Genomic DNA, 13554 nt, shown 5'->3' with positions numbered 1-13554 from the left:
GACCAGTAGTAAAGAGCAACAGATATTAGTATCGGTCAGTCGAATCTTCATGAACGCAGCCATAGTTTAAAGATGAAATATAAAGATGAAAGCTGCATTTGAATGTTTCTACGTTTCCTCCTGTCAGTCTTGATGCTTTTACTCTCTTAATCCATCACTGCAGCTCAGAACAACACGAGGCAGCTTTGTGATAACAGCTGGAAATAACTCGTATACTCTGTTGTCTTTGAGTAGAAACCGATCCACACAGCGTTAACTAGCTCCCATAATTCATATTAATGCAACATCTGGATCAGACAGACCTCTTCATGATCCACTCTTCTTCTCCTCTCTGCTTCGTCTTACATGATTTTAACATATTCATGAAGTCTGTTCATCATCAGACGGCCCTGCGTCTCCGTCTTTCTGTGTTTTAGATGAAGAGCAGAGAACAGAACACAGTGAAGAGATGTATTCAGTCCTCTCTCCTCCTGCGTCTCAGGGCTCCTTCCTGGTCCTTCAGGCTGTGGCTCAGGCTCTGGTGGCCTGTGGAGCACCCAAAGGATCCATCGTTACCGTGGGCAGCATCGTGGGAAAGGTCTCTGCTTTACACTTTACATATTTAGCTGAAGCTAAAGTTTGTATCCAGAAAGGCACAACTCTAGGTGTGATGGTGGGATTGTCCACAACTGTTAAAGGATGAAGTCCTTTAGCTTTCTAATCGTTTCCCAAAGCACAAGATCCAAGAATAAACACATAAATCCATCTAGAGCTTATTTTATTCTAAAAAACAATATGAGGCCATAGTTGGTTTGAAAGCCACACATTTCAGGAGCTGGTAGATGAGTTGTTCAGTTCAGTGCAACACTAACACACCACGACACACACAGCTGGTAACATTCAAGGTATTTAGAATTAAAGAAAAGGAAGATATATTCTGATCGCTGAAAACCATAAAGTTTATACAATTATCAAAACGTTCTGCTGTGAATTGTATCTTGTGCATTTCTGAAAAGTGAAGCCGTTTAAAGTTCAAGATGTTCCAAACACAAATGTATTATTTAAGCCAGGAAGGCAATATGTAAATTACTGCGTAAATAAAACGTAAACTTAAAATGTTTACAAGCTATAATAAATAAAACCGTTTTACAAACAATCTTTGCTTGTATTTTAGATGAAATGCAGTTAGTTTCACCTCCTACAAACAATATGATCGACTTTATATAAGCTCTATTGATGTAGCATGGGTCAGAACATGGTGAGTTTTCTCTTCAGTATAAAAAAGCTCCCAAACTGCTGACAGTGCGTTCAGTGGACTCTCCTGAGTCATCTTGATGTCGACGTTTCTGTATAGGCAAGTTGTTGTGTGATGATCTTTAATGAATCTTTGAGCAGCACTAATGAACCTTTGTGGTTCTGGCTGCAGAGTCGTGGCAGTGACCTTTAAAGCACAGCAAACCAAACTAGAACCTTCTGCAGAACTAAACGTTACCAGGTGCCAGTGGTTCAATCCAACCAAAGGAACCCTTTGACAGACCATCCTGACTCTGCTGAGGTCATCAAACAGAGCCGTCCTCCTTAAATCTGCACTGCGTCTTGTTTGTGTGTTTTTATCAGATGAAGTCCTTGGTGCCTCTGGGGAGAATGGGTGAGCCTGCAGGTCAGTGAACGCATCACTTTGGTTTGTTTTCACTGCAGACCTTTATTCTCATGTGATAGATATTCATAATGGAAATGATCTGATGCTCAGTGTAATGCATAGAGCGCCCTCTGCTGACAATGTTGGGCTTAGCAGAAATAAAATAACCACACATCCCAGTAAAAGACCTGATGACAGCATGATACAGGTAAGTGACAAAGAAATAGTAAATGTTTCTGAGACCTTAGCTTTTAATGAATTCGAAAAATAGGGGAGGTTCATCTTTCCCTGTCTTCTCAAACACCCAGCGCTACATCTGCATCAAACTTTGCAAAGGAGCTGAGCAGCTTACAGGTAAGAATACAATAAAAAGTGTTTCTTTTCACATTGAATTTCATAATTTGTATCACACAATTTACAAGGTAAATGTCACTATAGCTGATTTAATATTATTCTGTTATACAATATTGTTCATATAACTTGAACGTTTTTTGTGTCATACTTGCTGAACCTGTCACTATTTCCTTACAATAGTACATAGTGATCTTAAAGGCATTTGCAAGATTCAACCAAGGAAAACACACAATCAGAGTCGAGAAGTCTCTGACGCAGCTGTCAATCACTGCTCACATAGGTTGTGAACTCCGATCAAATTAGGCAGCGTTGTTGAAATATGAACCAATATTCTGTCACTTTGTGTTTTGTTATTTTGTGTGCAGATGGCATCTCATTAAAATGAGCTCCAGCTATAGTAAGTGCATTGTGCATAAAGTTGAACATTTGTAGCATAATAATCAACATAATCAGTTTTTACTGACCAAACAGATCAAGGCTAGCCTGTTGTAAATTTAATTATCATTAACTTTTACAATATAATAATCATGGGAGTGTTATCATATGTCATTGACCGGTGTAAATTCTTCTTGTTATGGTTTGGTAACGTTTTACAAGGACATCACATCCATGGTGGAGCACAGCCGGAGGACTTGCTTTGCTCTTTATAAGTGAATGCATAAAACACAACTCGGTGTGTTTAGCAGGCAATACATGTTGTTTAAACATTCATTTCCACTGTAATGTGGCAACTAAATTGGTTTGATGCAGAGTTTAAAGCAGATGCCTAAATGACGTTTGGTGCAGACATGCATGTCCCCCTCAGGATAAAATCACAATCACTTTAGTGATTCTCTCACTTTTTTAGAAATATCACTTTTTCCAATTCTTTGACTTCAAACCAAATACCTGCCAAGCTAATGATTCCCTGCAGCCTCAGCTGTACTTTGAGTTTAGCTAATTAGCTGTAACAAAAAGGAATGTATCTGTTTAATTCTACATGTTGTATTAATGTTGATCATTTAACTGTTAGTAACGTTGTCTTGCATCCATCACAGCCTTATTGAACAACAATAACCTGATTATTGTGGGATGTGACATGATGGATATGTTGGGTAAGCTGGACATGGAGGACGTCCCAACCAGGTCACAGATTTTCTTGGTGAAATATACAGTTTCATATATACTGACAAAACCTGTTTCTCGTATGTTTACACTGTTTTATGTCCTCTTTTCCAACAGTCATGGTATTTCGTACTACAATAGAATTCAAATATTTAAAAACAGTTATCAGAATGTGTGGAATAAGTTTGGGGTCCAGACCATAAGAGAACGAGACCGTTTCCTCAATGAATCATTCCCGTCAGGCTTCCAATGGGCTTCCTCCAGTGAGCCCTTCTAGGTTGAGGGAGGCTGGTCAGAAGGTTGGAAGGAGAGAACATTTGGGACCGTTTTTGGTCATGACGGCCAATCAGACAGCTGATCTAGCGAGTGGCAGTGATTTGCCTTCATACAGAAACAGGAGGAAACAACAGATGTTTTCCAATAACTCCACCGAGTTATAAACCTAGAGGTAAAGTAAAGGCAAAGGAATGTGTGTTACTTGTGTGTTTTTGTGGCAAGTAAAATATATCTAACACGTGCAGAACTGCTTTAAGTTGTGTTTCTTTCAGTTCATAGCTGTAATAAATGTTGGACCGATGTGTTTCGTGATGCGTCTCATCTTCATTTGCCTCTGCAGAAACTCCTGCAGCATCTCACACAAAGAACAATGTCCTCACTACTTTATTTACAGATATTCATTTACATATCAAGAAATGACATAGTTGCCAACTAACCGAGTAAAATCAAAGTAATAGTATGTTGTAATCTGAAAGGATATATAACCACCAACATGATCATATCCTAGTTATCACTCACACTTTCTCAAAGACTTTGGCTGAGGTCTCTGGCATCCTTACGATGGCTCAAACACAAAGGTGTAACGACTTCACATGTTGCCTTGATAGGGCAACAACACTGTTTAATACAAAAGAGACAGTTGGACTACATAATGTTTCAGATTGTAAAGGAAGTAAATGACACTGGTACACTTCCCCCGACCTTTCCTCACCATTTCTCTGATGCAGCATTAATTAAAAGATATATTCTAGTCTTCATGTAGTCCGTAAACCCTTTAGGCACTCACTCACTTCTTCTAAGCACTTCATTCGCCAACTAATAGGGTTGAGAAATAGTCTGTGAAGCCAGGATGCAGACACAAGAATTCAGCCGCTGCCTGTCTGATAATAACGCCTCGGGGTGTTTCACAGTCGCCTGTGAACAAGATGAAAATGGCATGAATGCCCATGTTCCAGCCATCTACTTTAGGTGTTCTTAATGAACATTATCTTTCCAGAGCAGCGAGAGCGCAGGAACTGAGATGATGATACAAACATGTGAAATAGAATCATGGCAGGTGAGAGAACACGCTAAGGTGAGAGAACACGCTAAGGTGAGAGAACACGCTAAGGTGAGAAAGGCTTTTCATCATGAAATGTAAAGAGGCCTTTCACATTTAGGGGATTTAGTAGTAAACCTCATTGACTACTATACTATAAACTATAAACAACCATAGTTAAAAATGTTATAAACAATGTCAAAACAAAGACAAATGGATTTCCACGACATCACAGAAGCTTTATTGGATCATGTGTCTGTGTCAGTTTGGCTGACCTTTCAACAGGAAGTTGTAACATCCTTGGGTGGAAAGGGTGAAGCAAGTCAAAAAGGCTGTGGGGGGGGGGGGGGGGGGGGGGGGGGGGGGTCATCAAACTCTGGGTAGATGCACGGAAAATGATTTACTTCTCCATAGTTAACATAGACTATTATTTTTTACTTTACTTTTCCTTATAGACGCAGCAGCTGATGGTTCAGGTTGACAGAAATGATATGATTGGACACGTGTGATACCTTATGGAATCTTGATAAACTGATTCCCACACTGACTGCTATGGCACAAGGATGTCTGCGTTCCCAGTCTACGTAGTGGTAGGACAACGTCCCGTGATTGAGCAGGATAAAACTTTATTCGTCAATAAAACTTTGCTTTTTGACAAAGAGATACCTCATAGTTCCTGTACATAAATAAACACATTTACATCATCTGTTACCACTGATGCCATTACTGTACTAACAGACACATCATATATTCTGTTACAGTCAAATCTATTGGAAATTCAATTACATCTTTCCATGTATGTTGTGTTTTGTATATGTGTGTGTGTGTGTGTGTGTGTGTGTGTGTGTGTGTGTGTGTGTGAGGCTGCAATGCACTGAAGCTGTGAGGGTTTTTACACACCCATGCAAAGCAGACTAGGTTGTATTGCTATCATAATTTTGTGGAATGAAGTCAAATAAGCGATAATAATACGTCTATCTATCCATGCAAGAGTATAATTGAATGAAACACACATGTCAGAAGAGAGGACGGACGTTTGGCACAATTCATCAAGCTGCAGAATTGGACATGTTTCTGAGCTTTGGAACAATGATTCAAATATCACACCACTTGTCATTGTATACATACTATATCATGTTTAATAATATGCCATACTATTACTTCATTTGTCTTTTTTCAGGACATACTATGTTGTATTCTTTTAACGGCAGACTGTACTATTTTCATGAGATACTATATTTTGACATCTTTTATGACATTTTAATGATATTTTAATAGTATATATAATATAATAATCATTTACTTTTTTATGACTTCATGGCACACTATACTATGCCATTTATATATTATTCATGAAATTATTAATTTTTAATAGCATGGTATAGTTACTATGACTTTTTTATGACCTTTACATGATATACTACATATATATATTTGTATGTGATACTATAGCATTACTTTTTTAAAGAGGTTCTTTTTTTTATGGCATTTATGACGTACTATATCATATTTCTTTCAGGGCATAATGTACTATGACTATATTATTTCTAAATGATATGCCATACTTCCATATGGCATATCATTTAGAAATACCATACAAAATGAAATTGTATTTCATTTTGTATGATATACTATATTTCATTTTTTAATGGCATAGCACAATATGACATATGACAAACGATATATGACATATATTATTTATTTATTGTGATATTTCTGTGGCATTGTATAACGACATCATATTTTATTATTTATTCATGACATAATGGTCTTTTCCAAGGCTTACTATATTATTATTTTCGACTCATTTCGACTATGACTTTTTTTAATGGTATTTATTTCTAAAATACTAGTTTCTATTTTTAAGGCATACATACTGTACTATGACATTTCCCATGACTTTTATGATGTACTATATCGTGACAATTATTTTATGGCATACTATACAATGCCTTATGATGTTTTGCATGAGATACTATACTATGACTTTTTTTTTAGTATAATATTCTTTCTAATGGCATATCATAATATATATGTACATATATATATATATGTACATATATATATATATATATACATATATATATATATATATATAGTTATGACATACTATATGATGACATTTTTCATGACATACTGTCCTATGACGTTTTTATGATATACTGTATCTTTTTTTTTTATGGCCTACTTTATTATTATCTTTTCATTGCATACTACACTATAACATTTAACAAGTATTTTATAATTGTGTAAACCATGCTATGACTTATTTATGACATATGTTACTATACTATGACTGATATACAGTATATACACACACACACACACATATATATATATAATTATGATATATACATATACAGTATATGTACACACTCATTGTGTCCATTTGTATATTGATAAGCTGAGGTAACTCTCTAAGTTAAAGTAACTTTCTTTTAAAAAGGTTAAACGGTGTCTGTGAAATTGCTGCCTATGAAAACATTGTATTATAATAATAATATTCACATGGCTCTCCAGTGGTTTAATTCTCCACTTTTTCTCCTTTGGGGTGAGTCAATATATTGATACATTTCTTCACTTTTTGCAGTATAAATATTTGTTGTTATGAACATCATCATCACAATTGTTATTTTGTTTTACCTCGGGTACAGGTGTCTGCCTATAGTTAATAACTGCATCCTCACACCGTATATTAATAAAAACAATTTCTGTGCAGAAATGGCAAAAAAACAACCGAAAATTAAAATAAATAGAAAAGATCAATTTAATACATATGAGTCGTCCTCTAGAACCAATTCAGCCCAATAATTCATGTATGGTTAAACCCACTCCATATGAATCTCTACAGTGACATTGCTAGCATGCTAGCAGCTAACACTGTTGGTGCTGCTGCCTAACTGTAAGAAGCAGCATCAACAGGCGTAGCCTTCACCTCCTACAGCTGCAATAACACCAGACTCATTTGAGAAGATTAATGACGAGATAATTATCCAAATATCTACCGGCAGCACCTTTGACTAAACTAGAAGCATGACTCCCAAAGGAAACCATATGAATACATAAAGAAGGTCTGTCTGCCTGTCTGTCTGTCTGTCTGTCTGCCTGTCTACCTGTCCGTCTGTCCGTCTGTCCGTCTGCCTGTCTGCCTGTCTGCCTGTCTGCCTGTCTACCTGTCTGTCTGTCTGTCTGTCTGTCTACCTGTCTACCTGGTCAGATGACTGCTGGTGGGTTAGGAAGAAAAACAAGAGTCGAGCAGCTCTTTTTAAAAGATTATATATTACAGAGACAATTATTTAAAAAAAAAATTACTTACACACATTATAAAATAATACTTTTTTCTCTTTTCAGCACCATATTTTTGTTTTTTGTTGAAACGTTTGTCTTCAACACAATAAAAGCAGACAAATATTTGAGGTCATTCACTCTGGAGAATCTCAAGGTCAGATTTTTTAATTTGTAGGTTTAGCCACGCTGCCCCCGTTTCCCTGCTATAGTAACAATTGAAATAAAAAGACAAACAATAAAAAAACAAACAAATAAAACCAGAACCCTAGTATGATCTCAGCCCATAGCCACGTTGTACTTACAAACAATAATCATATTCATCCCTTTTAATCCCCAGCTGTCTCCTCCCTCTCACAACCCGTCTCCTGCCCGCCGTGGTCTCACAGAAAAAGTCAGAAGAGGGTTGTGTGTCACAATGTGTAGCACCTCAGTAGATCAATGCAGGGGCTGACTCAGCAAAATTGTGTGAAGCATTAACCCGAGCCTAAAAACCAATACACCGACACGGAAATGTGACAGAACTGGAGAGTCACCATTTAATCATTACAGAGGAAGCAAAATTGAACAGCACAGTACAGTTGTTGAAAACACTAAGAGGGGATATTACAATAAGATATGGCCACAGATTCTTTGGTTCTACAAAAGGAGTTTGGACAGGGTGTGAACAGAAGCACCATCACTCAGGCTGGCAGTGAGTTTAACATGTGAGTCACTCGCTTCACTTGACCTCCAAGTGTCAGCTACAGGAAATAAATACAAATGGAATATACCACATTTGACTGGAATATTTGGTGGTCCGTGTATTATTCAATCTCAACGCACCCTGTTTGTTTTAAATAAATACAATAGAATATCACTATTTCTGTACAAATGGAATGTAATGCACATTTTCCCCAGTAAAAAGCTTCATGAAATTGTAAAGTAGACTAAAGAAAATGAAGGACTCAAAGTGAATACTAAACGTTTTATGCTTTGGTATAATTAGCACCTTGCCACACAGTTTCCTTCAGTAAAGCATGCGTTTTATTCACTGTATGGAAAAAGGAGGAGGCAACTTTGAATCTCATTTACATATTTAAACCCTGATGATGTTCAGCGCTTGGAATGCGAAATCAGAAAATGTATTCTGGATGGAAAACAACAGTCAAAGTACCCAGAAGGTGACTCAGCAAATACTGGACTGGTGCGTGGTAGCGACCCTGGTAGGCTGATCTAGGATCTGAAGAAGAAGCATCAGCCCTTTTAAAAGGCACCAGTAACATGCAAGTATAACCGCGTCAAGTTCAGCACAGTTTACACAAGTAATGGCTTTTAAATTCACTGATCTGGGATCTTCTATCCTGCCTCACTGCATGCAGCAGGTTTGGCTCAGCGTTAACAAATGAGACAGTCTGCTCTCAGGGCTGAGGAGAGATGATCTAGTTTACAGAGAGAAGGAATCCTGCGTCACACTGGACTCCTTTAACCTCGCTGCATGACACCAGGAAGCATCTTTTTATCATCCGTTTGAGCTGTTAATCACATTGTTGGACTCTGCAAGGTGGTCATGAAGAGAATATTACAAACAAGACAGAGAAGGACCCAGCTGAGAGCTCTGTGTCTGACAAGTCGCTGGACTTTCATTCATTTCTTACAGAACTGGTTTACTAGTTTCTGTCGTTTGGTTTGACGTGAGAACTTCAGGCAAGTGCAAAACAGGTAAAAAGTCCATTCAACACTTTCAACTCTGAACAACTTTTCATCTGAATGACTTCAGGTTTAATCGCCAAAGCAGTGGACAAAAACACACCGTTTAACTGCTGAACATCCTAGATGCAGGTAGCTGCACAGGAGCCTCTCGTTGGTCATAAAAGAGTGACTGTCAACCACGCTGCTCGCAGTGTGAACTTGGGATCCAAAGAAATGGAAATAGTGTCCAAGTGTGACCTATTTTTGAGAAGGAGTGGGGGGGGTAGAGCAGACGAGATGAGTGGAAAATAAAAGAGACAGCGGGGAGGAGAGATGAGTGAGAGGGGGGATCAGAGACGGGGGGGGGGGGGGGGCTTCAGGCCTCAGGTTGCCGGCGTGCCCTCTTCCCCAGGCCGGCCCCTTTCGCTGCTGGTAAAGAAAACACTGTTTTATTCCGAAGAACTCTCTCCTGGTTTTTTCTTCCTTTCTCGCGGTCGTGCGCCCAAACGATGGTCTCCGCTCCGCAAGTTTTCTTTTTGTATTTCTGTCCTCTTTACTTTTTTTTTGACGTCCATTAAGTGTTGGGAGGATGTCGCTTTCCCCAGGCACGTGCTTGAGAGTGAGTGTTTGTCTCACAAAAGCATCTGAGTGTAAATGTGTGTGTGTGTGTGTGTGTGTGTGTTTTCATATAATTTACAAGTTAATTTACAAATTACTGGGCGTGTATGTTTCTTATATATAAGTGTGTCTCTAAGTGCATGTGTGTGTGCGTGAGTATTTGCACGTGTTGTTTCTTTGCATGATGCGTGGATGTGTGTGTGTGTGTTTTAGCCTTGGAAACAGACAGGTCCCACTTCAAAGCCAAACTGCTGGTTGCTCTCCCCAAAGTCTGACACCTTGATATCCAGCAGAGGAAGATGCTCCACCTGTGGTGTGTTGATCTCCAGGACTGTCCTGTCGAAGCCCTTACGGTACTGCAGAGAGAGAGAGAGAGAGAGAGAGAGAGACAGAGAGAGAGAGAGAGAGAGAGACAGAGAGACAGAGAGAGAGAGAGACAAAGAGACAGAGAGAGAGACAGAGAGAGAGCGATAGAGAGACAGAGTGTCAGCCAGCTTTATGTTCATATCTTTAAACTCTGCATCACAACATGACAAATTAAAAACACCTTGGAGAGAGAGTTAGAAATCAGATGAGGTGGCTGATGCTTTGGATTATCATTCATCTTTCCCATTCAAAACAAATGAAAACAGATCTTCCTGTGTGACACTACAATTTTAAGATGATTCGTCCAACAAGACAGTAGATCAAAAGACAATTCTCAAGAGTCTTAAGTTAAGCTAAATGCTTCATTTCTTCCTGTACACTGGTAAATGATGAATGTTTCAGTGACAGCAACATAGCGTTGGAAGCACAGAGTGGGTGTTTGAAGTGACAGTGGTGTGGTTTCTCCTTGTAATTTAAGTGAGTGTTCTTTGTAATATGTGACGTCAGAGTGTGAGCAGACCACATATTCATTGTGAAGTGTTAGTCAGTAAATATCTATAGCAGGTTGACTGGTTGCAGAGGAAGGTGAGGAACACTCTGGCTCTATCTGAAGGCTCTCCATGGAACAGACCATTCTGTTCTTGATGTGATGTATTTCTTGTAGAAACATAATGTCGAGGTGGGGCATAACACATCAATGCAGTGCAAACCAATGGCATGTCAGTTTAATTAGATAGGACAAGAAGAAGGACAGACTGAATGTGTTGGCTTCACTGGCTGGATGTTGGATGGGTTATGCCTGCTCGTGCATGTAAAGCATGAATAACGTTTATCATTATTATCCTTATAGTGGTCTCAAACTAAATCAGTGTATGTGTGTAAACTCACAGAGCAGCCATCGACCAAGGCCTTGATGTAAGGGTTGGTCTCGTAGCTCAGCTTCTCGTCGTTGGCCCCCTGGAGGTGCAGCGCCCTGTTGTAGTTGTTCTTGGCGCTGCGGTCGGCCCAGGCCACTGAGCGGTGGCAGTGGTAGGTGAGGTTCTGGCGGGCCTGGACGCTGAGGAGACGCAGGAAGCCCAGCTGGACCACGCCCACAGGCTCACCGATAGAGTCCACATAGGAGAACTGGGAGGAGGAGGAGTGAGAAGAGGAGGTCATAAAATGGGATTTGGAGGAAGGATAAGAAGGTAATAGAGGAGAAAAGATCAAATGGAGGGAATGCACAGAGAGGGAAAGGGATGAAGAAAAAAGGGGCAAGAAGGGAAAATGAGTGGAGTCAGAAAGAGGAAATGATGGTGAAAACTAAATAAAGGGTCATTTAGTAAAGTTAAGAGCTAGACCAGGGGTCGCCAATAGGCGGACCGCGGTCCGGATCCGGACCCAGACGCTGTCCTATCCGGACCCGGACGTGTAACTGATGGATAATTGAGAATTTTACATTTTGGCGGAGCGCTTCTATTTTAACCTGCACAGCTTTTCTAGCCTTTACGGCACTCGATCAGCAGTCCAGGAAATACACCGACCAATCACATACGTTGTAAATCATCTCACGTGATGCTACTCAGCCAATCAAATGTCTGTATTCTGAAACGCATCGTGAGCCGAGTGAGATTTGCACACAGACAGGAGAGACGGAGAGAGAGCAGTGGGAAAAGTTAAGTCAGAGAATTTCACATGGCGTGCTCTAAAAAGAGAAGTGGACCACGAAAACAGAGCTTTTAATAAAGAAAGGACGAACTCTTATTTGTTCATTCTTCCTGCTGGCGCTACTAAACGACTCATGTGTTCAGATACCGTGGCCATTATTAAATGCGCCGATGTGAAACGCCACCACGAGACCAAACACACATCTTTAGACCAAACACTCCAATCTGAACTGAGGGCAAGATGTTGAAATGTGTAGAGATTGTATATTATAAAGTTCACTGAGACAGTTATGTGAAATGGATTTAACAAAGAGAAGAAAAGAGTTCACTCCAGCCACACTTTCCTTTTTTCCTTTTCATTAATTTTTAAAAAAATCAAGCAATTTCTTTTAAGATGCAAGTTTTTCAAAAATTCATTTGTGTATTTAATTTTAGATGGAGCCCTTATTTTACTTAAAATGAGAGAACATTTATTTTTGTATTTCTATGTATTATTTATAATCCATCCAGTTAAATTTTAAAACGTAATTATATATTATATTTTAAAATATAATTGATGTGTACTTTCTTTATTTGATTTGACAGTTGTTGACTACACAGAGACTATGTTACTACTAGGCTTCTTGAATGTATATATTGCACTAAATAGCGCAAGTTAGATATTGTAATGTTCCGGACCTTTGCACGAGGAGATTTTCTCAATCTGGACCTTTCGGAATTTTAATTGAATACCCCTGAGCTAGACTATTAACTACAAACCAAGGTTTCACAGCTCTTCATGTCACTAACCTTAGTACTAACCTTACTACCGGTGGTGAACTGGCTGTACCAGGATCCTGGAGTCTCGTTGTCCCAGGAACTCATCTTCACCTGTCACAAGCACATTACACACGACACATATTAGTTTCATTTTCATCTTTGGACAAATAAATAAGTCCAGCTTGTGTGGGAAATTACCTAACAGTTTTTTTTCCTGAACCGTTATAGCACATTTCATTACATTACTTTTCTTTTTTTGAATTTTGTCTTATTCAAAATGTATTTAGCCAGGAACTGAGATTAAATATCTCCTTTTTTAAGAATGTCCTGGCCAAGACAGCAGCAGCACATTAATACAGTTTCAGACATACAACAAATAGCATCTACAGTCAATCAAATTGCAGGTCACAGCGTGAGCATACCAACATATAAGACTCAGGTCATCAGATTTCATAGGGCAAACAGCTCAGACAACCTTCCTCCAACTCTTTCAGTCTTTTTTTTATTCAAACACTCAAAGAGACCAGCTCCTCTAGCCCCAAATATGCAGATGCTTTGTGAAATGAGTTTCTAGAAAGAGGGCAATCAGAGAGTGTAAACCTCCACCAACACTGATTAGTACTCCCATCTGCATCATTTCTAACACGTTTCTTAACTTTTAAGGAGATGTTACAGTGTTGCTGGTTTGGTGGACTGACCGTGTTGATGCTCTTGCTGGGGTACAGGCAGGTTTCTGCTCCGCTGGTGAAATTACAGAAGACCATGAAGGAGTCTCTGGAGCAGCCCTGGTTAGGGTCAATCCAGTACTCTCCTGCAGA

At 39.1% G+C, this 13554-nt stretch overlaps 1 protein-coding gene across 1 annotated transcript in view; it reads right to left on the bottom strand.

Annotated features, from left to right (window-relative positions):
- Positions 1 to 7745: 7745 nt before the first annotated feature.
- Positions 7746 to 13554, bottom strand: part of col11a2 (collagen, type XI, alpha 2) — a gene marked incomplete at its 5' end in the record, with an annotated part of 53166 nt that continues 47357 nt past the window's right edge. Inside the window, 4 exons of the mRNA XM_079176191.1 lie at positions 7746 to 10321; positions 11220 to 11456; positions 12779 to 12847; positions 13435 to 13547. Of these exons, the coding sequence (XP_079032317.1) occupies positions 10175 to 10321; positions 11220 to 11456; positions 12779 to 12847; positions 13435 to 13547 (566 nt within the window). The 3' untranslated portion in view covers positions 7746 to 10174. The remainder of the gene's footprint in view (positions 10322 to 11219; positions 11457 to 12778; positions 12848 to 13434; positions 13548 to 13554) is intronic.

Source organism: Pholis gunnellus (assembly GCF_910591455.1).
Source record: "Pholis gunnellus genome assembly, chromosome: 16".
In the NCBI taxonomy this organism is placed as follows: Eukaryota; Metazoa; Chordata; class Actinopteri; order Perciformes; family Pholidae; genus Pholis; species Pholis gunnellus.
Note: the sequence above shows the minus strand (reverse complement) of the source record. Positions and strands in the feature narration are given on the sequence as shown.